Source organism: Heptranchias perlo, chromosome 6 (assembly GCF_035084215.1).
Source record: "Heptranchias perlo isolate sHepPer1 chromosome 6, sHepPer1.hap1, whole genome shotgun sequence".
NCBI classification, from domain to species: Eukaryota; Metazoa; Chordata; class Chondrichthyes; order Hexanchiformes; family Hexanchidae; genus Heptranchias; species Heptranchias perlo.
In genome coordinates this window covers 17,685,642-17,709,460 of record NC_090330.1, presented here as the reverse complement: position 1 = coordinate 17,709,460, position 23,819 = coordinate 17,685,642, and the positions used below count along the sequence as shown (strand labels likewise).

The window sequence follows — 23,819 nt, the reverse complement described above, 5'->3', positions numbered from 1 at the left end:
CAAATTCCCATCCAGTATTTACATAAACTTAAGAGATTCTTAGGTAATGGAAAATCTAGTGGGGGATAATTACTTAGTCTTGTACAGGGTCACAACAGAGCAAATAGAATAGTCAGTGCTTAGCTAGTCTCTAGGGTATTGTGGCATTGCTGTCTCTGTGTAATGGGAAACTAGCTGCAGTGTGCTGTCCCTTGCCAAATATGTTGACCTAAGGTCACCTGAGTATAAAAGTAGTGTAGGACTGCAATATAGAAACATGGTCAACAAAGAATATGGATTTACCAACATTCTAAAGATTTGTATGAAAGATTCCTTTCCCCCTTTTCTGAAACAATTGGGAAACATCTTATTTTAGGTTTGACTCGGGTTTTGGTGTATTTCAAAGCTATTCTCGGTTCAGAATGGCAAGATGACAATGCATCTTGGAGATCCAAGGCACCATGCCATGGTATGATGCATATTTTCCACATGGTGAGTTGCTGATCTCAGGTGCTGTGTCCTCAGAAGGTTCCCAATGGATATGATAGCCTAGTGGTTATGCTACTGGACTAGCAACCCAGAGGTTTTATGTTTAAATCCCACCAGGATAAGTTGTGAAACTGAATTCAATAAATTTGGTAAATTATGATCTGGCATCAGGAAAATGACCATGAAAGCTGCTGGGTTGCTGTAAAAACCCAACTGTCTCACTAATGTCCTTCAGGACCTACCACCCTGTTCTGGCCTACATGTGTCTCCAGTCCCACACTACATGGTTGACTCAGTACGCTTGGGACAACTAGGGATGGGCAATAATACTGACTTGTCAGTTTTGCCCAAATCCCAAGAACAAATAAAAAATGGAAGCCAAGGATTAGTCACACTAAGCTATTGTCCTACACTTCTCAGTGGCTGACCATAGAGAAACAGCATTTAATGTAGTCTCAATTCTACCAAGGTACTGATCACAGAAGTGATTACTTAATTCTCAGCCGTGTCCCTGAATGTGATCTATTTAGTTCCCATATATCTGATTACAATAGTACTGATGCCTTCTCTTCTATCCTTGCCTGAAGATACTGACTCTTACTAGTAACCCACCTTGCCATAATGACCATTTTTCAAATGTGTGCATTGACAGTAAATATTGGTAAGTTATTTGACTCTGGAGAATGTCACTACCAAGCCAGATTCTGTTCTCATCTGTTGTTCACACTATACTTTCCAGCAGGATTCACTGGGTGGTGATTGGGGCAGGAATCCTGGTAGATTTCTTTTTTTCCTCTGTAGCCCTAGAGAACTAAGCTCAATTTTAGCAACCCAAGAGCTATCCTGGTTAAGAACAGTCAAATCAGCACCAACCGGGAATCGAACATGGGACCTTCTGATCTCTGTGGCTTTATTTCTCCACTGGTCAGTGGTTATATCTACTGGGCAATCAAGGGTACTCATTAGTAACCATATGTTTTGTGGTGAAATTACTGATCATTGCGCTGTTGTAAAAGCAAACCTCCACATTGTTCCTAGCCACCATGAACAGAAAGGAATTGCAAAATTACCCCTTAGAAGTATTTTCCATAGAACACTGCCACCATTAACAGAAGTGTTCTATGAAACATCCTTTTAAAGGGGTCATTTTGCAAAACAAAAGCACCAGTTCCAGAATAGGGCCTGTAGTATTCTAGGCCTATCTCCTACCCACGATCCTGTCTAGCAAGTCTTATTTAACATGTTGGTACAATGGTCATATTTATTTCTATACCATCTTTCTGGCATACCTCTTTCCAGGACCTATGAGTTGTGGACATGATGTTGAGTTGCCAGGTGCCTGTTGCCATGCTGTCTGCCTCCTCACCTTCATGGTGAAAACTCCAAACAAAGAATCACATCTGGCCACAGCACTATCCACCAAGGCCCCAAGGGTGAAACGGGCCTTGCGATTTCGATATGAAGGCACAATATTGCTGATTTGGGCACTGCACATCTGCGTTAACTAACTTCTCATCTTCTAATCACTTCATTGAGCTGTTTAGATATTTAAGCAGTGTGAAATGTTCATTATTGCATTTGTTTGCTAATTTTTAGCTTCCTACAATACATAGGAATGAATTCCCTATGTGTGGATTGCTTGCATCCACCATTTTGACAATGGATTGCTATTGACCACAAGTGGACAAACTCTCTACTTTCAATGATCACAGGAAATATCTTCCCCTCCCCACACCCCACACATAAGATCAGGTAACTTAAATTATTTTATCAACTGATGGCCTTCAAACAAATCAGTCTGTTCTGAATAAACCTAAATGAAGGGCTAAGGCCTGAAGTGTAGGTAACCATCAAGGTTGAAAAAATATAGAACAGATGAGCTAAATCAAGAAGTTGTGATTAGGTGACATCAGGCTTCTGTTTGTAAAGCCTGTAGATTGAAAGAGGAAGGCCAGACTGAGGAAAATAAGCTGTTTTGAGGTCCTGGCAAAGCACAATTTAGAGTTGGAGGAGGTTCTACGACCTATACACCATCAAAAATATCTGCAACCTGATGATATGTGAATTAATTCACCCAGCAAGCTCCTGATTTCAACCATAGCATTGTGGGCAGCTGGAAGGAGGAGGCCAGGACTACAGGACCAATTGTTTTAATTTCATAGGAATCTTTCACTAGCTGTATGGAAGCTGAGACACCGCTGCTTCTTAATAGCATTTCTTTGACTTCTGTCATTGGTGCGCAAGGAAATTGAGAAAGTAGCACTGAACCCTACCTAGTTCATCATTCCATAGCCATTCAAGAAAATAAATACTTTCATTTATATAGCACCGTTCATGACCTCTGTGTCCCCAAGCCAATGAAGTACTTTTTTTGAAGTGTAGTTACTGTTGTCACATTGTGAACACAGGCTCAGAGGCATAAGGAACGACGATTCTGTTGAGGGCCAGAAGTGAAGGCTTGCTGTAAATGGCCCCTAGGCTCTATTATGAGTGTCACTGCTCTTCCCAGCTGCAGGAGGATGTGTGGGAGCATTTATCCAGGATTGGGGAGGGGATGAAAAGTAACGAGTGGTAGTTCTACGATCATGTGCTCCTAGCAGACAGCCACACCTGGAGATTGGGAAATCACGGCCATGCAGACACAATTTCCCAAACTGTGCTCCCTGTGAATGCTGGGAGGGCAGATCAGAGAATCACCCCAATAAAGTCAGACAGTAGGAAAGACCCTACGGTGAACAGGTTAGATGCTGCTAAAGCAGTTCAATTCTGCAAGGACTGGCTTCATTTTCTTTTTGTCTTTTACAGCAGCTATTAATGGACTTCCCTTCAGATCAGATGAAACCAATGAAGACACGATCAGTGTCCTGGTGCGGCTGATCACAGAGAAGAAAGGTTGGTAAACGTTTATTTCGTTCTTATCAATTGGATGCCACCATGCAAGGCACAGGATAGTCTCTAAACATTAGTATCAGCTGGCACCAGTGTGTTTCAAAGTAAAAGGTTTGGGAGGGATGTAATAATATCACATTGCCTTTTTCTTGCCCTGTGTTTGTCTGGCGCTCAGGAAAACAGAATAAATGTTGCTTTTCTCTAATAACTTATAAGCGCCACAAGCCAACTGCTCACTGTCCGGATGCTTACTTGAGGCATTGTGGCTGAATGCTCAGGTTCGTTGAATCTGACCGCCACCAGTGTGTTGATTTTCTTAAATACGGGGAAAGGGACATGGAAGAGAAAAGATGAAACCTTTGCCTGCTTATCCAGCAAATAAAGATGTGCAACCTTTTGGGGAAGAATTTCTCTGGTTGCTATGTGTAGTAACATCATTAATGTGTTTGTGAAGATTACGCTTGTTCAGTATCACCAGCAAAATCATAAGTCATACCTAAAAGAACATTTTTAGAAATACAGAAGAGGAAATTTTCACAGATACATTTTATGATGTTGCTACAAATACCAACCAGAGGAAAATCCCTCTTAATTATTAAATTTAACTCCCAATAGTATTGGGTGTAGATGGGGTTTAGCTTTGTCCATTGTGTGTAAGAGCTTAAAGTCCAAACTGGTTCCAGATTCATTTGTGATTCATTACATCAGTTTCACGTATTTATATAAACATTCAGGGTATAGTTTTCTTCCCATTCATTTCTGTGGAAGACTTTTCAATGAAGTACAAAATAATATAGCAGATCTCAAGGTTGTGGCCCTAACCATCTGTCTTTGTAGTTGAGAACCAACATATTATTGACAATGGAAAAAGGCCCCTAGAATTAGACAGTGTTTCAATACACTTCATATGTAACCACGATTACATTCTTTTTCTTACGACAGAAAACGCTGCAGCCTTGCACGAGATGTTAAAGGAGTATGAAAAGAAGGAAGGGATTACTAATAACAACATGGCAGAAATCACCAATAAAAATGTGGCAGAAAAGTAAGTTTTCTTTTGGACAAAAGCAAAAAGGAACTGGATAAGTACTTGAAAGGAAAAAATTTGCAGGGCTACGGGGTTAGGGTGGGGGTGTGGGACTAACTGGATTGCTCTTGCATAGAGCCGGCATGGACTCTATGGGCCGAATGGCCTCCTTCCATGCTGTAACCTTTCTATGATTCTATGACTCGTACTTTAAAAATCTGAGATCATAAGCCCTGATTTCAACCTTACGCGCCTGGCAGAATCGGGCGAGTTTGGGTTGGACGCCCGTTTTATGCCCCATCTGATTTTATTCTGTGTTAAAGTCAATGGAGAGTAAAATTAGACAGTGTCCGACCTAAATCAGCCCCGTTCCCACCAGGCGAGTTAGATTAAAGTCAAGGCTATAGAATTTTACAGCACAGAAAGAGACTGTTCATCCCCTCACATCCATGCTGGCTCTCGGAATGAGCTACCCACTTAGTCCCAATCCCCCCCTGTCCTTCTCTCATCCCCTTTTTATATTTTTCCTTTTCCAGTGTTCATCTACTTCCCTTTTAAGGGCTACTATGAATTCTGCGTCCACCATTGTTTCTGGTAGGACATTCCGGGACGGATTCTCTTCTGTGGGATTCGGACTCCATGGGGGTAATTTTAACCCCCAAGAATGTGTGGGTGGGAGGTTAAAATAACAGTTTTTTGGAGCAGGACTGCACCCCGGCCCCAGTGCACCCACGTCCGGGTTTGACCTAGGCAGGTGTGTCTGCACGTGCACGACAGACACCAGGACCTCCCGCCCCACTTAAAGCCAGCGGGCCGATACTTAAAAGGGCATTGTACCTCATTGAAATAGTTGAGGTACTTATTTCTTTGTGTATTGGAAAACTTAAATGAATTCAACCGTAGCTGTTTGGGGTTGCCATTGCTTCCAATTCATGTCAGGTGAAAACAGGCAAAAAGGGCCGAATCCATGAGGTGAGTGCCTTTTTATTGCACTGTCTGTTTGTGGGCCTGGAGGAGCAGGAGTGCTTCATCCTAAAAAGCTCACCTGGCAACCCCCCCACCACCCCGATCACCGATGCTGGCTGAACCCCGGTTGTCCTCCTCGCCCCCCTCATTCCGCCTGCACACCGCCCCCCCCCCCCCCCCAGCTTTTTTTTTCCGGGGCCTATGATCTCTCTCCCCCGCACCCCCTCTGATTCGCCGTTTCTTTCCCTTCTGACAGGCAACCAGCCTGTCAATTCGGTTGCCTGGCGCATGGGAATTCAGGAAGGTCAATTGAGTTGCGATCGCAGATTGAGACGCCCTCAATTGGCTTCCGAGTTCCCCACCTGAATACCTATGGACACGTGGGGCACCCGGCTCTGAGATAAAATCATACCCCATGTCCTAACAAACTTCTACTTAGAACAGATTCCCCCTTTGTTCTTTGGATAAGTCTGCAAGTCACTAAGAACTGTGTTTCAGGGTATTGGTGAGCCTGAGTTACAGAACCCCATTGGAATGGGCCTCCAGCTGCTTCTTAGCTTTGTTCCAAGGTTGTGGATGTGTTTTAGTGGTTGTGTGCTATAGTACTATTGTGGATTTAACGACTAACACACTCTGGAGCCTGGGTTCACATCCAGCCCAGACTGATGGGATGAGATTATTTGCTGTCTGCTGGTTGATATGAAGTAAGTTAGTGGGCAGAAACCCACAACAACAAAAACAAAAACCCCAGGGAGGCCAGATGGATGGCTGATACGAAGAAATGTGACACTGATGCATTCAGGAGTGCCGTAGGGTTAAGGCATTCTAGGGGGAGTTTCGCTATTTATTCCAAGATCATAACTGCATTCTTTGTACACGTGTTTACAATTTTGCTGTAAATAACAAAGTGAAAATCCAACCCTTGTTATACCAGACCTGGAAATGCTTGATGCTTCCAATGGATGCCTCAAATGGGAAAGTTTTTCATTTCCCACCACTAATATCCCTCGCCTTGAGCACAATTTTATTTTTTGTTTTTATATTTTAAAAAAAAGTTTTAGTGCACTGGTATCAACTAATCTGAAATATACTGTTGTGCTTCCCAGAACGCTGATCAAAATATCTTTTATTGGAAGTGATCAGTACAGTCCCTCAATGCTTATGTTTGTAATGGTAATTGTTGCCATGGTAATGCAGCTATTTAACAAGCTGCTTCTCAACTGCCATATAAAGCATCAAATTAAAATGGAAACAGAAATGAAGCAGCTCATCTCAAGATATGCACACCCTCCGATATAGAAGATTATTTTTCTGTCTAATATTCGATAACTTGGCTGCCTCACTGAGCTGTGCAGTTAAGGGAGATTTTCCTGGGACTGCACTATTACCCAGTGCAGCAATATCAGAAAATTGGGCGGGTTTCTTTACAGGTGTACACTCCGACCCTTCCGGGTTTGTGGTACGTGCTGCACTTTACAGATCTAGGAAAATTTGCCCCATCACGTTCCAGTTAACAGAAAAGACCAGGAACAATTGCGGCAAAAAAAAAATTTCAGCCATCAAATCACTGTTGGTAATGTTAGCAGACTTAACATGCTTATACGACATTAACCATTTAATGCCTGTCTTAAAATAGTGAGCGGAGGAATGTCATGCAAATGCCTTAGGTGTTCGTCGGCCTAAATCATCAACAATTGTCAGGCTTGTAGAATCATAGAATGGTTACAGCATAGGAGGCCGTTCGGCCTATCGAGCCTGTGCCGGCTCTTTGGAAGAACAATCCAGTTAGTCCCATTCCCCCGCTCTTTCCCTGTAGCCCTGCAAATTTTTTCCCTTCAAGTATTTATCCAATTCCTTTTCGAAAGCCACAATTGAATCTGCTTCCACCACCCTTTCAGGCAGCGCATTCCAGATCATTAATACTTGCTGCGTAAAAAAGTTTTTTTTCTCATGTCGCCTTTGGTTCTTTTGCCAATCACCTTAAATCTGTGTCCTTTGGTTCTCGACCCTTCTGCCAACTGGAACAATTTTTTATTTACTTTATCTAAATCCTTCATGATTTTGAACACTTCTATCAAATCTCCTCTCGACCTTCTCTGCTCTAAGGAGAACGACCCCAGCTTCTCCAGTCTATCCACGAAACTGAAATCCCTGGAACCATTCTAGTAAATCTTCTCTACACCCTCTCTAAGGCCTTCACATCCTTCCTAAAGTGCAGTGCCCAGAATTGGACACAATACTCCAGTTGTGGCTGAACCAGTGTTTTATAAAGGTTCAACATAACTTCATGGCTTTTGTATTTTATGCCTCTATTTAAAAGCCCAGGATCCTGTATGCTTTTTAAAATCGCTTTCTCAACCTGTCCTGCCTCCTTCAAAGATTTGTGCACATAAACCCCCAGGTCTCTCTCTGTTCCAGCACCCCCTCTAGAATTGTATCATTTAGTTTATATTGCCTCTCCTCGTTCTTCCTGCCAAAATGTATCACTTTGAACTTCTCTGCGTTAAATTTCATCTGCCACGTGTCTGCCCATAATAAGTCTTATCCAAGAGGTCTTCCTTTCCTGAACAGCATCATTTATAATAAATAGATTGTTTTACAGCTATATGGGAACAGTTTAATATTTTATGCTGCCCACTTTTGAGCATGAAAATTACCAGAATTTCAAATCATGCTCGTTTTAAATCCAGAATATAAATGGAGTATAGGCTTTGTGTAAACAATGACCATTAGTAACATAACAGCCTGCTCTGAATCCACTACAAATGCTGTGGTTTGAAAGTTTAATTGCAAAAAGAAAAGCTGCATTCTTACTTGTCAATGTCGGCATTTACAAGCTAAGATCCTCGCTAACTGTACGTGCTAGATCTGTAAAACTGGCTGATGATGAACTATAATGACCTTGACCCCTCCCCCACACATCCTACTTGTGAGCTGAATAATATCATCCTGTCACACACTCAACAGGAATCCTTAAACTCGGTGCAATGTTGCCTAACAGAAAGCATCTGTTAGGCAACATTGAAACTTTAACTCAGTCTAAATTCAAGACAGAATGGGGAAGAACTCTACTTTACTTTTCTTCACAAACCCCTCCCCCACATCTCTTAAACTGCCACGAGATGAATGACCCCTGAATTTTTTTTGATGAATTGGTTGATTTTTATGTATGTGCCTTTTTTTTTGAGAGCAGAAAACCCCATCTTTTCAAGTAGGGAGTTGACCATAATGTCAGCTGCACCATTTTTTAGTGATTGGTTGTGTGTCCAACGATTAATTACCCAGTGACAAACAAGAAGCTTAAAAACTAGACGGATGGTTTCCTGTCCAAGTGTCTCTGATGACCTTGGTGCAGAGCGCCGTGGGTTACTTGAAGAGAATGGAAAATTGTATCCGATGGCTGGCAACCAGCCACCTGTATAGATTACTGGATGCAGACGTACTTGAATTAGGTGGAGTTGTGGGAACATACAGCATTGATAGACTCCATTTCCATTCATTACAATTAGTTATTGGGTCTTTCTAGCTAAAACAATGAAGGGTTTTGTCTGTGATCACGTGTACTGTAAAAAGTGCCGTGGCAAACTTATAGTGTACTATTAATTTTAAGAGAGGTTTCTAATTCCCCTCAGCTGTTGGATCACATAGCTGCAAGTTCTGTTGTTCAGTCATTATATCAGCATGCTGTGCATTGTGTAAAATCTTCCCCTTGTCTGAAAATTGACTTTAAATCCAAAACCAAATGGATAGATAGGGTTTCTTAAAGTCAACTATCAGCCTGATGATATCATCAGCGCTCATTGCTTAAACAAATAAAAATGACTTAGGAGCCAGGGAATCACTGGGTAATGTTATCTTACAAATGTTAGTTGGATTCATGTCCAGTTCTTTTCCCTCCCTGTTTTAATACAAGCTTGTGATCATCTACAGTCATTTCCTGACAATGAAGAGAAGAGAAGAATGTTAATCATATTTCTTTGTGACTATTTCATTTTAAAGGGGGCCCTGGAGGTGACACTCCCTCCTTATTTTACTTCCTTTAAAAAAAAATTTAACCGACCATAAACAAAGGAAATTTAATGGAATCTTTTGACTGGGGCCCTCCCACAGTCTGCAAATTACAGTCGCGTTCTTCACTGGCCCTTTTATACTGAAATGAAGGGTGCCCCCCTTCAAAGCTCTAATTTTTTGATCTCAACTGTAGTTTCACTTATGTCTGTTGCACTGATTGCTAACCATCTTTTTGTTCAGAATATGCTTTACTGAAATATTAATTCACTGAAAAATTAATTTTGGTCATTCTTAATTTATTTGAAGATTATAAAACTAATTTTCTGTTGGTACACTGCTCATATCACTGGTTCTATTAGAGAGACTCTTCTCTACCTGCAACATGTCTACTTTTTGTCTGATGCTCAGCACTCAAGCTATTAGAATTTACTTTAATGGTACAACTAACATTTCGCTCCCCCCCCCTGCTTGTCTACAGATTTATTCCATTGTTAACCATTCCCAAGCTATGCAAACACCATCACATTCACACTGTGCAGACCTCAGCAACCCTGCTGGGTTCCAGCTGTACCCGATGCAGTCAGAAGAAGTGGCCAGAACTTCTGCTGAATCCGACAGCCCGGAACGCTGCAAAACCTGTGAAAGTGGGAACCAGGGCCAGTAGGCCCGGCGAAATCACCATCTTATCTGTCGGCAGGTAAGCAGCGTACCGCGCTGAAAACCATATCTTCCGAATGCATTGGTTTCAGACAATATACATGATTTCTGTACAGCATGAAAGTTATTCAATTATACATTATGCTACAGTAGAGACAGGATTTGTATATCATTCTATTCACCCTTCACCATGTGGACTCGAATTTTGAATCTTTCAAAAACGTCTCCTTGAACTTGTGTGGTACTGTTAATTAGATTATTTTTATTTCTTTGCCCCCCAGACTTAGTTTTCTCCCATCCTCTCCTGAAGTCACTGATTCTGTTGGAAGTATGTTTCCACAGGTGTCAGCAGCCTCCCCATGCTTACACACACACACACTCACACTCACAATGACACACTGCTGGTTTCACTCCCAGGATAAAATAGTTATTTTCTTTAACATCTCTAGTCTTGTTTTGTCTTGAGAGGGTCGGTATTGCAACAGTCCTTTTGTCCCATATCTGAGAACAAGATTTTACTGTTTAAAAAAATCCTTTGTCCCAAATATTCCACTTTGGACTGAGTACACGAACTCACCAGCAGGAACCACCTGATTCCTATGGGCAGTAAATTAAATGCAGGAAATATGCTGACTGGAGGCCTTGATTCTTTTATTTTTTCCTCCAGAATATAAGGCCTTCCAGCTTCTGATTGGAATTAAGGCCCTCGGTCGTTGTCTTGAGTTTAGATATAGAAACATTATTTATGTATTTTCAGTAAAAGATGCTTGAAGTTTTTGTCGTAGTCTACGAATTGTAACAATATCTAGACCATTTGAATTTCTGACTAATAGAATCATAATAAAATAAGCATAATATTTAGTATTTGTGAAATTGGTCATATTCATGATTCTTCATAGTGCATTTTTCAAATTTCCAATTTTTATTTTTAATTTTACGATAACAGGTTTCGTGTTGCTCAAATTCCTGAGCAGAAGCAAAATCTAATTGAAGAGAAAAATCTGTCTGTGTCAAACGACACCGATTCAATAGACATTACCTGCGATGAACCTGTGGATCATAAATCTCTGCTGGGCAGTGCCTCGATGAAATGCCCGAAATCCACAGCCAGCCAGCAAGAGGTAAGAGTAGAGAAACACCAGAGTGTTTGACTTCCAGTTAAATGCATGTCTGGGCCAAGAGTACAACTCCATTGTGTCTGGTTCCAATTCTGTAGTACCAAGTCTTGGCTTGATACGACCCTTCATGGAAGGATAGAATGAAACAGCGCAGAAGGAGGCCATTCGGCCCATCGTGCCTTTGCTGGCTAATGGCCACTTACTTGTACTTTCAGGGTTCTTCCTTGCTGCTTATTGTCCATCAGCTGCAAACAAACAAAGAAATGCAAGTCCTAGTCAGCACATGTCTCAGTCAGATTAACTGAACGGAAAGATAATGAAAGGTTATTAAGGAAGTGGTAACAGGGCACTTGGAAAATCATAAAATGATTAGGCAGAGTCAACATGGTTTTATGAAAGGGAAATTGTGTTTGACAAATTTATTATAGTTTTTTGAGAATGTAACTAGCAGGGTAGATAAAGGGGAACCAGTGGATGTAGTATATTTGGATTTTCAAAAGGCATTCGATAAGGTGCCACATAAAAGGTTGTTACACAAGATAATGGCTCATGGGGTTGGGGGTGTAATGTATTAGCATGGATAGAGGATTGGTTAATGGACAGAAAACAGAGAGTAGGGATAAATGGATCATTTTCAGGTTGGCCAGCTGTAACTAGTGGGATGCCGCAAGGATCGGTGCTTGGGCCTCAGCTATTTACAATCTATATTAATGACTTGGACGAAGGGACCGAGTGTAATGTATCCAAGTTTGCTGACTATACAAAGATAGGTGGGAAAGTAAGCTGTGAGGAGGACACAGTTTGCAAAGGGATGTAGACAGGTTGTGAGTGGGCAAGAAGGTGGCAGATGGAGTATAATGTGAGGTTATTCACTTTGATAGGAAGAATAGAAAAACAGAATATTTTTTAAATGGTGAGAAACTATTAAATGTTGGTGTCCTGGTACAAGAAACACAAAAAGTTAGTATGAAGGTACAGCAGGCAATTGGGAAAGCAAATGGCATGTTGGCCTTTATTGTAAGGGGGTTGGAGTACAAGAGTGAGGCAGTCTTACTACAATTGTACGGGGCTTTGGTGAGACCTCACCTGGAGCATTGTGTATAGTTTTGGTCTCCTTTATTTAAGGAAGGATATACTTGCCTTGGAGGCGGTGCAACGGCGGTTCACTAGATTAATTCCTGGGATGAGAGGGTTGTCCTATGAGGAGAGGTTGAGTACAATGGGCTTATGTTCTATGGAGTTTAGAAGAATGAGACATGATCTCATTGAAACATATAAAGATTCTGAGGGGGCTTGACAGGGTAGATGCTGAGAGGCTGTTTCCCCTGGCTGGAGAGTCAAGAACTAGAGAACATAGTCACAGGATAAGAGGTTGGCCATTTAAGATTGAGATGAGAAAGAATTTCTTCACTCAGAGGATTGTGAATCTTTGGAATTCTCTACCCCCAGCAGGTTGTGACTGCTGAGTCGTTGAATATGTTCAAGGCTGAGCTAGATAGATTTTTGGACTCTCGGGGAATCAAGGGATATGGGAACTGGCAGGAAAGTGGAGTTGAGGTCGAAGATCAGCCGTGATCTTATTGAAAGGCGGAGCAGGCTCAAGGGGCCGTATGGCCTACTCCTGCTCCTATTTCTTATGTTAAGCCAAGCTGCCAAGTAACAGATAGGTACATCCAAATTTTAGAAGCAGATTTTGCACCAACTTTGTAGAATGCAGCATTAAAACAAAATGGCCCCAGTAGCTGTAACTTCAGCAAGAGTCTGCCAGAATGGCCGGAAACAAAGCCGGATCCCAGGTATGCCAAATTCTGTCTTGTTTTTGGGATTTCTGAAGCCCTATTGGGGATGGAGCCTCTGCCCACCCCAAACATGGTCATTGGACTAGGACAGTGTGGGCGACTCCCTACATCAGGAATTCCCACACCCCGGGCCCTAAGTGGGGGCCTGTCATATGGTTGGTAGTGGTACGTCTGTTCAGATTAGGCGCGTGTACCTCGCCTGGCCACCACCTCCAGACTTTCCAGCATCTTTACTATGGAGGGGGCCCCTTGAGGCATGGGTGGCTGCCATTGGCAGCAGGTTGTGAGAGAAGCAACACGAGGGAATAACCTGCTTGACCTCGTCCTCACCAATCTACCTGTTGCAGATGCATCTAGGCATGACCACCGCACAGTCCCCGTGGAGACCAAGTCCTGTCTTAACACTGGAGAGACCCTCCATCATGTCACATGGCACCACCACCGGGCTAAGTAGGATGGATTAAGAACAGATCTAGTAGCTTAAAACTGGGCATCTATGAGGCACTGTGGCCCATCAGCAGCAGCAGAATTTTATACCACCACAATCTGTAACCTCATTGCCTGGCATATCCCTTACTCCTCCATCACCATCAAGCCAGATGACTAACCCTGATTTAATGACGAGTGTAGATGCTCAGTTTGGATTCCATCAAGATCACTCAGCTTCAGACCTCATACAGCTATGGTCCAAAAATGAATACGAGCTGAATTCCAGAGGTGAGGTGAGAGTGATTGCCCTTGACATCAAGGCAGCATTTGACCGAGTGTGGCACCAAGGAGCCCTCGTAAAACTGAAGACAATGGGGATCAGGGGTAAAACTTTCCAGTGGCTGGGATTATACATAGCACAAAGGAAGTTGGTTGTGGTTATTGGAGGCCAATCATCTCAGCCCCAGGTCATCACAGCAGGAGTTCCTCAGAGCAGTGTTATAGGCCCAACTATCTTCAATGGCTTCATCAATGAGCTTCCCGCCATCACAAGGTCAGAAGTGTTCAGATCTATTTACAATTCCTCAGATAATGAAGCAGTCCATGCCCTCATGCAGCAAGACCTGGACAACATTCAGGCTTGGGCTGATAAGTAGCAAGTAACAGACAATGACCATTTCCAACAAGAGAGAGCTAACCACCTCTCCTTACCATCGCCAAGTCCCCCACCATTAACATCCTGGGGGTCACCATTGACCAGAAACCCAACTGGACCAGCCACATAAATGCCGTGGCTACTAGAGCAGGTCAGAGGCTGGGTATCCTGTGGCAATTGGCTCACCTCCTGACTCCCCAAAGTTTCTCAACCATGTACAAGGCACAATTCAGGAGTGTCTTGGAATACTCTCCACTTGCCTGGATGGGTGAAGCAGCAACAACGCTCAAGAAGCTCGACACCATCCAGGACAAAGCAATCCGCTAGTCTAAAAAGTTACCCCCTCCATCATTGGCGTACAGTGGCTGCAGTGTGCACTATCCACAAGATAGACTGCAGCAACTCGCCAAGACTTAGAATCATAGAAAATTTATGGCACAGAAGGAGGCCATTCGGCCCATCGTGTCTGCGCTGGCCGAATGGCCTAATCCCACTTTCCAGCACTTGGTCCATAGCTTTGTAGGTTATAGCACTTCAAGTGCATATCCAAGTACTTTTTAAATGTTCTTCGGCAGCACTTCCCAAACCTGCAATCTCAACCATCCAGAAGGATAAGGATAAGGACAAGGACAAGAGCAATAGGGGAGAATTTTAACTACCCGAGCGTGGGGGCAGTTAAAATGGAGCAAGAGATTTACCGCTGGCCTCCTGCCCCGATCCTGCTGACTGCAATTTTAAATTGCAGGTGTCAAGGACACCGCCCCATGCCACTGGGGTCTTCCTTCAGCCCTACTTTTTCAAGTTCTCATCAAAATTATGTACTCTTAACCCTGGTATCATCCTAGTGATTCTACATTGTATCTATTCCACGGCTCCAACATTCTTTAAGGTTGTACAAAACTGCACACAGTACTCCAACTATAGCCTACCAAATGTCTTGTACAGTTTCTCTTAGTTCAGTTAATCAGTCCAAAAACTGACCTTATAATTTGAGGTATAAGTGAAAAGGTTTACGCCATTAAAATGCACAAATCCTTTTTATCCAAAGTTTCCTCTCCTGAAGGCACTCGTGTATGCTGGGGAATGGGGGTCAGCTGCCGTTCAGCACTTTGACCCAAGTGGCCATTCTGCTACTGGTGAGTGTCAGCAGGCTATTCAGAGCTGAGTCCAAATCCCTTTGTGATCCGACGCCTGCACATCCACACTTTCCAGCAGGAATCACTGGATAATGATCAGGAGCAGGTTCCCTGGCCAATTTTGCTCCTCCCTCCCTTGCAGCACAGAGGAAAATTTGTAAAAGCCCTCCTGCCATCTCAGCTCAGATTAACTAATTTAGATCAAATCGGGAGTCGGACATGGGGGCAGATTCCGGAGCAGTAATCTGGCAGAGCAGATTCCAACCCCCTTCCCCCCCCCCCCCCCCTACCCGTTATAGAACCCACCTGATTTTCATTCCATTGATTTCTCTCCCAGGGACTGGGTTGTGCACTTAGCAACATAACCACTAGGGAAGCTCCTGAGACACAAATGTTTGGGAAACAAATCAAGCTGGAGCAGAATCAGTGTAAATTCAGTGACCACTTTGTGCTGTTAGTGATTTACTTTTTGAGGCATCTATACAGATCTGTAATTGACTGGTATAACAGGAAGATAATAAGCCACTGCATCTACATGCATGTTATTCATAATAGAGCTGATTGCACAGAAACCCATACCAACAGAGCACTGGAAGTGCATTTTAGTTAGAATTCCAAAGTGTTGGTGTGTGCAGGAATTCTGTGCTTTGAAAAACAGTGCTTACTGCAAATAAGAGCAAGGACATTGAATTTCAATCAAAATTTTCAAAATTAAGATAGATTTTTGTTAGTTGAGGTTATGGAGCAACAGCAGGTAAGTAGAGTTGAGGAACAGATCAGCCGTGATCTAATTGAATGCCAGAACAAACTTGAGGGGCTGAATGGCCTGCTCCTGTCCTTGCGAGTGGTCTGTCTGGTTTCACTCCTCCAATTCTTGCCTCTTGTGCATCTCCAATATTAATTGCTCCACCATTGGCGGCCATGCCTTCAGCTGCCTAGGTCCAAAGCACTGGAATTCCCTCCCTAAACCTCTCTACACTCTCTCTCCTTTTAAGATGCTCCTTAAAACCTACCTCTTTGGCCAAGCTTTTGGTCACCTGTCCTAATCTCCTCGTGTGGCCTGGTGTTAAATTTTGTTTGATAATCGCTCCTGTGAAGCGGCTTGGGACGTTTTACCACGTTAGAGGTGCTATATAAATGCAAGTTGTAATTGTATTCTTATTTTCCTTTCTAGCAGTTTGATACAACTGATTGGCTTGTTAGGCCACTTCAGAGGGCAGTTAAGAGTTAACCACATTAGTTTGGGATTGGAGTCACATATAGGCCAAGGACATTAGGTTTCCCTCCCTGTTGAACCAATTGGGTTTTTTAATGACAATCTGACAGCTTCATGTACCAGCTTTTTATTTTCAGATTTTTTAAAAAACTGAATTCAAATTCTCAAACTACCATGGTAGGATTTGAACTCATGTTCTCTGGATTATTAGTCCAGTAACTTGATCACTACACTGCCAAGTTGATAGAAAGGAGATTTCTTTTCCAAGCATAAAATATTTTTGCAGACTGGCTGCAACTATTCAATCATCATCAGCATTAGTCTTGAAGCATGAGCACAAAAGGAAAAGAAACGCAGGGGAATCTATTATTTTTGTCCAGTGGGATATGAAGATGATTTTATAAACTAAACATTCAGTGCACGAATGAGGAATCTTTTTTTTATTCTTTTGAAAAAGGCATGTTCTCTTAAAGAGAACTGAATGTCAGTGCTGAAGTAATTATTTTCATTCTAAAGCGTGGTTGTTTCTCCATTTAACCTGGCACTGTTTGTCAGCTGTTTTCTTGTCCCCTTGAGCAAAGAGTTCTGTGATCACTTTTTAGGCCTCTGAAAACTCCTATGACATTTTTTTTCCTTGTTAATTTGAGTAAATTATATAATTATAGATTGTATACAATGATTCCCCTCCCACCCTCCCCCAGCAGTTTCATTATTTTAATGAAGCTGATGTAATGGGTTTTATCATTTATTTCTAATACTGGAAAGTAAACAAAAGATGTCTCACTAACCCACATGACTGAAATCAGATGAACAAGGGGAGGATAAAACAGATTGAGGTTAGTGGAAAAATTGACTGAATTGCAGAACGAATTCTCAAAATACCAGTAAAAATCCTGAAATCCCATGTAGTAAAAACAAAATTTGATGTGTTTGGTCACCATAAAACAGCACAATACAAATAAATGAAAAGCTAGTAACTGTGCATTGAATGTCTTCAGAGCTTAAACTCTATCCAAAGAAATTTGGTTGCATAACAAATATTATTTACTTCAGATATGCATTCCAGGAAAGTGTGTCCTTTTATCTACTTACACCAGTCTATTCTTTTACTTTGATTTAACTAGTCGACAGGCTCAGATGGATTTTTAAATGGGGAATAACTGATTCTTGAGAGAAAATGTTATGAAAATGCGGATTTCTTTGAATACGAATGAGGATGCTAAGGTGCGTTACCGCACTTTAAAGACTGTACAGGTCTTTTAATGAAACGTGCATTGGTTCGATTGCTTGTTGTAAACATGCACTAAACGATGTAGAACAGCATAGGTCTTAATGTAAAGATTTAGTTCAATGCAGTTTCCTGAATAATGGAAAACCTTTACACTGAATTCTTTCCCTCAAGAAGTAGTTGTTACTGAAAGCCCATCTAGAGGTATGTTTTCTGACTCTAACCGTCTTTGGTTAAGGGAGTTACTTTTGTGTCAGTGTAGGTAGTTGTATGAAAATCTTCAAGGATGGGTGTGGGTGATTCTAGCAATCTTTTAGCCGTCTTTCTGAAGTGGGAAATCATGATTAAAGATTATTTAATCCTTATTTCATTCTTATTGGTGAGTTTTTTAAAATTTGCAGCAAATCTTGTTTTGGTTTCAAAATGGGACCACTCATTAGGGTTTGAGGAATTAAAGGGAGACAGTTGATAGTTTAGATCCTGTAATACTATCCATTAGAAGGGTAGGTGGTAGCTGGAAATAGGTTTGTGTGTGATTGTGAGTCTTGGAGTTCTCCCCTGAACCTGCTATCTTTGGAATTCCAACCTGCAGTAACTTTAACCCCACACTGTTATTGATAGCTTGAGAATAATAGATGGTTAAATAGTCAAAAATGTCAAATGGAAAGTTAACTGACTTCTGTGTACCCTCACATTTACATAGTGTATCTACAGTAAAGGACAATGAACTGAGTGGTGGAGGTGGATTACGTTTACAAGTTTTTACCCAAATTAATGTGACTCCAGCACTGCATTCTGTGCTACCTCCATCAAACCAGATGTGGCCAGGAACCCATGCTAAGTTATATTCAAAGCACAGAAACAGCACCGTCCACACCATCAGTAAGTGATCAGATGTCAGCAGTCAACTAGTCTAACTCTACCTCAGAGTGGCAATTTAAGCAGGAATTTGATCCCTAGATCGGAGACAATAAACCACCAAGATATATGGTCACAGGCTACATCAAGAGTGTAGAAGGGATGTTGTTGTCTACCACTTCTCAAAATGCCATTTTCTTCTTTTTAAACAGGTTGGTGACTGAGTTTGTTGAAGATCATGAGGAGACCAAGAAGTTACTTGCAGTGTGGGTTGAAATGAAGGCGGAGAGCACAAGTCCGATTCCAAGATCATTTAAGGAAAAAAAAAATCCCTCTCCCAAATATTCTAGATTATCCATGGCAAAATGAGAGGAAGTAGGAATGCATTCTGGGAAATTGCGTAAAGTCCAGTGTGAGAAAGAGCGCAGTTCATTTTTTAAAGTTGAGTTTCAAGGAACAATGTCTGTCGACAGCTGAAATATGCATCCTCTGAAACACGACGCACGACACCATGTTAGTTTACATCCTGCTGAACGTTCTATTTAAACTCTTAATTTGTTTTTTGAAAAAAAAGGTTATAACCTGAAAAAAGCTGTGGTTTCCAGTTTGCTGCCTCTTAGAGACAGATTTTTACACAGCTTGAAAGATCCGCTTGTTTGACAAAGCTGCACTTTCTCTTGTTGCTTTTTTAATATTTTATTTTGAGGTCAACCAGAGCCCTCTGAATGGTGGAACTGAACCTCGAAACCTCCTACATGGTAGCCCTGCACTGTACTACTGAGCCACACAGTACGCTAAGTGAACAAAGCCAAGCTTTGCTTTTTCTATGACCTACAGACAGTAAAGACAGTAGGGACAGAGTAACCAGACACTACAGGAATTTTAACAATCATAATCTTAGTTAATTCTTGTATTTAAAAAAAAGTATTTTAATAAGGCAATAAGATGATAATTTTCAGTGAAAGTTCAGAACTATCAGCTTATCAGTGATTAATAGCAAAGTCAACATCATTGAATATTTACTGTAATTATTTAGAAAAAAACAATTTAAAGAAACTCTCAAGGTTTGATATAACCCATAGAACAAGCAGCAGGGACACTGCCCCTTTTAAGAACTGAGCTTTATCTTAGATACTGTGGTAAATGCAGTCAGGTTAAACCTGACGCTTGTGCAGTTTTAAAGTATTAAAGGCAATATCGGCATTATTAGGAAAACAAAAAATGTTCTAAAGTGGTCAAAATGGATACTACAGCTTTCTCAACTTCCTAATTTCTCTGTAAATTGTATTACTGTAAATGGATTTTAAAATGTCAAGAAGCAATAATGTACCTTTTTAAAAGAAGAAATAGCGTAAAAATGCATAGTAGCTACCTCCACAAGTAGATTGTTACCATTTAGTTATACCTCAGGTGTCATTTTCTCTCTTTAAAATGGAGGGGTGTTTAGGGATTTTCAACTTGGAGTCTGTTGTGTACTAACAGCACACATCTCCCCTTCACTAACTCACTGCTAGTGGTCAGAGTGCAGCTTCTGCTGAGTGTTGCAACAGCTGTGTTGCCTCAACCAGAAACTGGCATTTTACGAAATGCAGATGTGCAGTCTGTTTAAACATGTAGAATGAATTGGCATTGAATTCATTATGTTTCCATTGCAAATGTCAACTTCTGCAGGGGGGTGCGGGTGGCAGGCGGAAGAAGGCAGAGTGTCTTTTCTAAACTAGTAGAGGAGCATGCACGCACACAGCCTATGGCGGCACCTGTGGATGGTCGGTTTATCTCTGTGCACTACCGACGTCACTGTGTATCTTGAAGATGCTAATCAGGTGGAGTGACTCCTTGCTGAGAGGAGTTGACATGAAGTGTTTGCCTGTGTCTTGCACACAGTGAAGATCCATCAGCTGGAGGGGTTCATTCACCTGGCTCATGTATCTAAGAGCAGTCCGTGATGTAACGCCCAGAGCTGGCAGGGCCTCTGCGTGCTGTTTCATTAGCTTGCCATTCCATGTCTGTCATTAGGCGATTCCAGCCAGAAATGCAGACATTGCCCTGACACAGGCCTTGAGTTGTGAAGAGATAATTGTGATAGTTACAGCACCAGCCCAAACCGGGAATTATGACACAAACTAACTATTAAAAGTGGAATTGTACAATATTGTAATCCTGAATCACTGGAAGTGGCATTGGGTGCATCCCACAGCACTTAAATGGGATCCTTTCCACTGATTCTGGGCACTTGTGATGGTGAGTGCAAACATAACAATTCTTAAAAAAAAAATCTTTCTGTTTTTATTATAGTGTGTATAGTGTGAAATGCTGACAAAATGTAATTTTTCAAACTTGAGAACAGAAAATTGGGGCTCTGTTGACCCACAGTGTTCAGTGAGGATGGTTCCATCTGATTTGCATGGCATTTTTCTAACATCTTTAGATTTATAAGTGGGTCCAAGGTTTGGGGAGCGTACATGTTTCAAGAACTGAGCTTGCTTTTTTTAAAAAATATAACAAATTCGGTCTACTGCATAATGTTAGACAACAGAAGTATTACCACAAACTATTATACACCCCAGCACTATCGTCAATGGCAACTTGGGCTCTAGTGGCAGCATCTTATAATGTAGCTCCTGCTGCCGAAGGTGTGGAGAACTACCTCAGGAGGTGGTCTTCCAAGACTGCTCTGCAGGCAACTTTGCCAGCAATTGCAAATGTAAGCTGCTGCCCCTGCAGTGCCAGCCATTGTTTTCTCTGGACATGTGTTGGCAATTACTCAGCCCACCTGCAGTGGCCGTATTTGTGAGCAGCTACTCGTGTGCAAGTGTTTCTCTGTACCCATCAGTGTTATGAACTCTGTCCTGCAATATAAATGGGGTGGGTTCTACAGCAGAGACCCCCAGCATGTTACAGAACTGGTCCTACAATTTGATATGCCCAGTGAGGATGGGATTGAAACCCATGACCTCTGGGTTGAAAACTCTATGGTCGATGCTACAAAGACCACTGGTGGTAGCTTATTTTAAGCAACAAGCTCGGTCCTGGTCAAACATAAAAGACTAGACCAAGAATTCTTCTAACTCCAGGCTGGCTACAGGGAAGGAGTAACCCATTTAAAAAAAAAATCCATGTAAGTCTGATTGTAAGATCATCATTAATACACTTATGTGAGTATTTAAAGAGGGGATCTGTCAGGTGTTTCACCGTGATTCAACTCCTGATTCTATCCCCTTTGCAAAACTTGTTTACAGCATTTTAATACTGGGTGAATATTAGTTTACATATTGCTGCTTTTTAAATTTGTTTTAATAGTTATTTTGCTGTTTAATTTATTCCTAGTCTTGTACCATTTTTTGGACTTTCTGTAAAGTATTGACAAGTACAAGTGAATGCACTGAGTACAAACCATCCTTGTGTCATGCGTTGTATTTATTTGTGGTTGGTTATGTTGCAGGATTTTCACTGTATGATTCTACCAATGAAATAAAGTTTGTTACTCAGTTGCATACTGATTATTGTTGCGCTTAAGTTTTTTCTGATGATATTAAGTAGTCCTGTTTCTGTGTAGGTTTGATCTATGTGATTTGTGAATTTACAGTTTGAGTGAAAATGCTAACAACCAAGCAGAGGTTTTTACTCCATTTATTCAATCAATGCTGGATGTAATATGTCTAATCTGCATCCTTTTATTGAAGAAAAGGACAAACTCACGTCAAAACTCACACACCCTGGCTCATAAAACTGAGGCACAAACGTAAGATCCATCTGATGCAAATGGATTCATAAAAACCACCAAGGAACTTTAACAGCTGGCTTTGCAGCTCTGGTCAAATCAATACAAACAATTGAACAGCAGTGGCTTTCTGAACAGGGCAGAAACAGGCAGTGCAGACCAACCTTAGGCCACGGCTTGCTTTTGCCTGACTTTAACTTTCAACAATGCAGGACGCCCACTCTCCACCCCCTCCCCCTTTCTGTTGTTTACTCTTCACCCCATGACCACCTGATCCAAAAGAGTCTTGCAGCACCAACTAGTGCTGTTTGTAGATAAATATCGTGCACCTTTTCAATCCAAAATAACACTCTACATATTTGAACCATTGTGACAAGGCTACCAAATCAACCACTCCAAGATGGAAGATTGTGGGTGCTGGGAGGAGTTACCTTGTGAGTATGAGGGAGATTTTCACATTCAGGTGGGTAGAAATAGGGTTAAAGCATCTGAGGACCATGCCTCATGGCTGGACCCAGTCCAGAACATCTGCAGCAAACTACCCACCCAACTATTCTGAAAGGCATTCAACTTCAGAGTGACCTTCAGCATTGTTACCAAAAGCATAATGATGAAGAGTTTAAACTGGGCAGGTATGTAACCGTGTACAACAGGTTCACAGTTTAGAACTCTCAAATCCTATGTTTTTATGATTTGACTGGTACTGATGTCAATCAAAAAAAAGAGAGGGAGTGGTGACCCTGATGATACCATCACTTATTTTCTCCCCAATTTGAGATGTGGCGAAGCTATACAGTTTTTAAAATTACTGTCAGAATGCCTGGGAATGTAAATATTTCCTGGCATTTACAGTGGTTTAAACTAGGGCTGAGATTAGATCAAACTCAATAGATGGGCCCACATCCTGAGAACATGATTTTAATAAAAAACAGATCAAGCAAACGGTACTCAAAGCAAACTGACGAGGCTGTGGAAACCAGCATGTATCCTGATCTAAATCTGTGGATGTGTAAAAACCTAAGAAACCAGGCTAACCCAGAGCACGGGGGTCTGTTCATTATTTGTACATTTGTTAAAACAGAAAATTGGAATGACCTCCTGTGGGTGAGGGAGAAAACATTGTTAATGATGTGGTTCCACTTCTCATACCATGCTGAACAGTCTTTTACTATCGAGCTTCAGAGACCTCTCCAATGTCCTGTTATATCGTGAAGAGAACGAAGGAGAAACAGTGTAGTGTTTCCTTGATTCGATTCCTAATTATTGCTAAATATTCTTTATACATTTGTCTGCCTGTTACTTATACAACAACTTGCATTTATATCTGCCTTCAATGTAGTAAAATGTCCTAAGGCGCTTCACAAGAGCGATTATCAAACAAAATGTGATACGGAGCCACATAAAGAGATAAAAGCTTGGTCAAAGAGGTAGGTTTTAAGGAGCATCTTAAAGGAGAGAGAGAGAGAGAGATGGAGATGTTTAGGGAGGGAATTCCAGAGCTTAGGGCCTAGGCAGCTGAAGGCACGGACGCCAATGGTGGAGCGATTAAAATCAGGGATGCGCTAGAGGCAAGAAGTGAAGGAGCACAGAGATCTGAGGGTTATAGGGCTGGAGGAGGTTACAGAGATAGGGAGGGGTGAG

General features: G+C 41.7%; 1 protein-coding gene across 1 annotated transcript in view; it reads left to right on the top strand.

Moving 5' to 3' along the window:
- Positions 1-21,939, top strand: part of relt (RELT TNF receptor) — a 76,520-nt gene extending 54,581 nt beyond the window's left edge. The window contains exons 8-12 of the mRNA XM_067985862.1: positions 3,274-3,360; positions 4,300-4,402; positions 9,840-10,058; positions 10,965-11,139; positions 18,670-21,939. Coding sequence (XP_067841963.1) covers positions 3,274-3,360; positions 4,300-4,402; positions 9,840-10,058; positions 10,965-11,139; positions 18,670-18,681 — 596 coding nt within the window. The 3' untranslated portion in view covers positions 18,682-21,939. The remainder of the gene's footprint in view (positions 1-3,273; positions 3,361-4,299; positions 4,403-9,839; positions 10,059-10,964; positions 11,140-18,669) is intronic.
- The last annotated feature ends 1,880 nt before the right edge of the window (positions 21,940-23,819 follow it).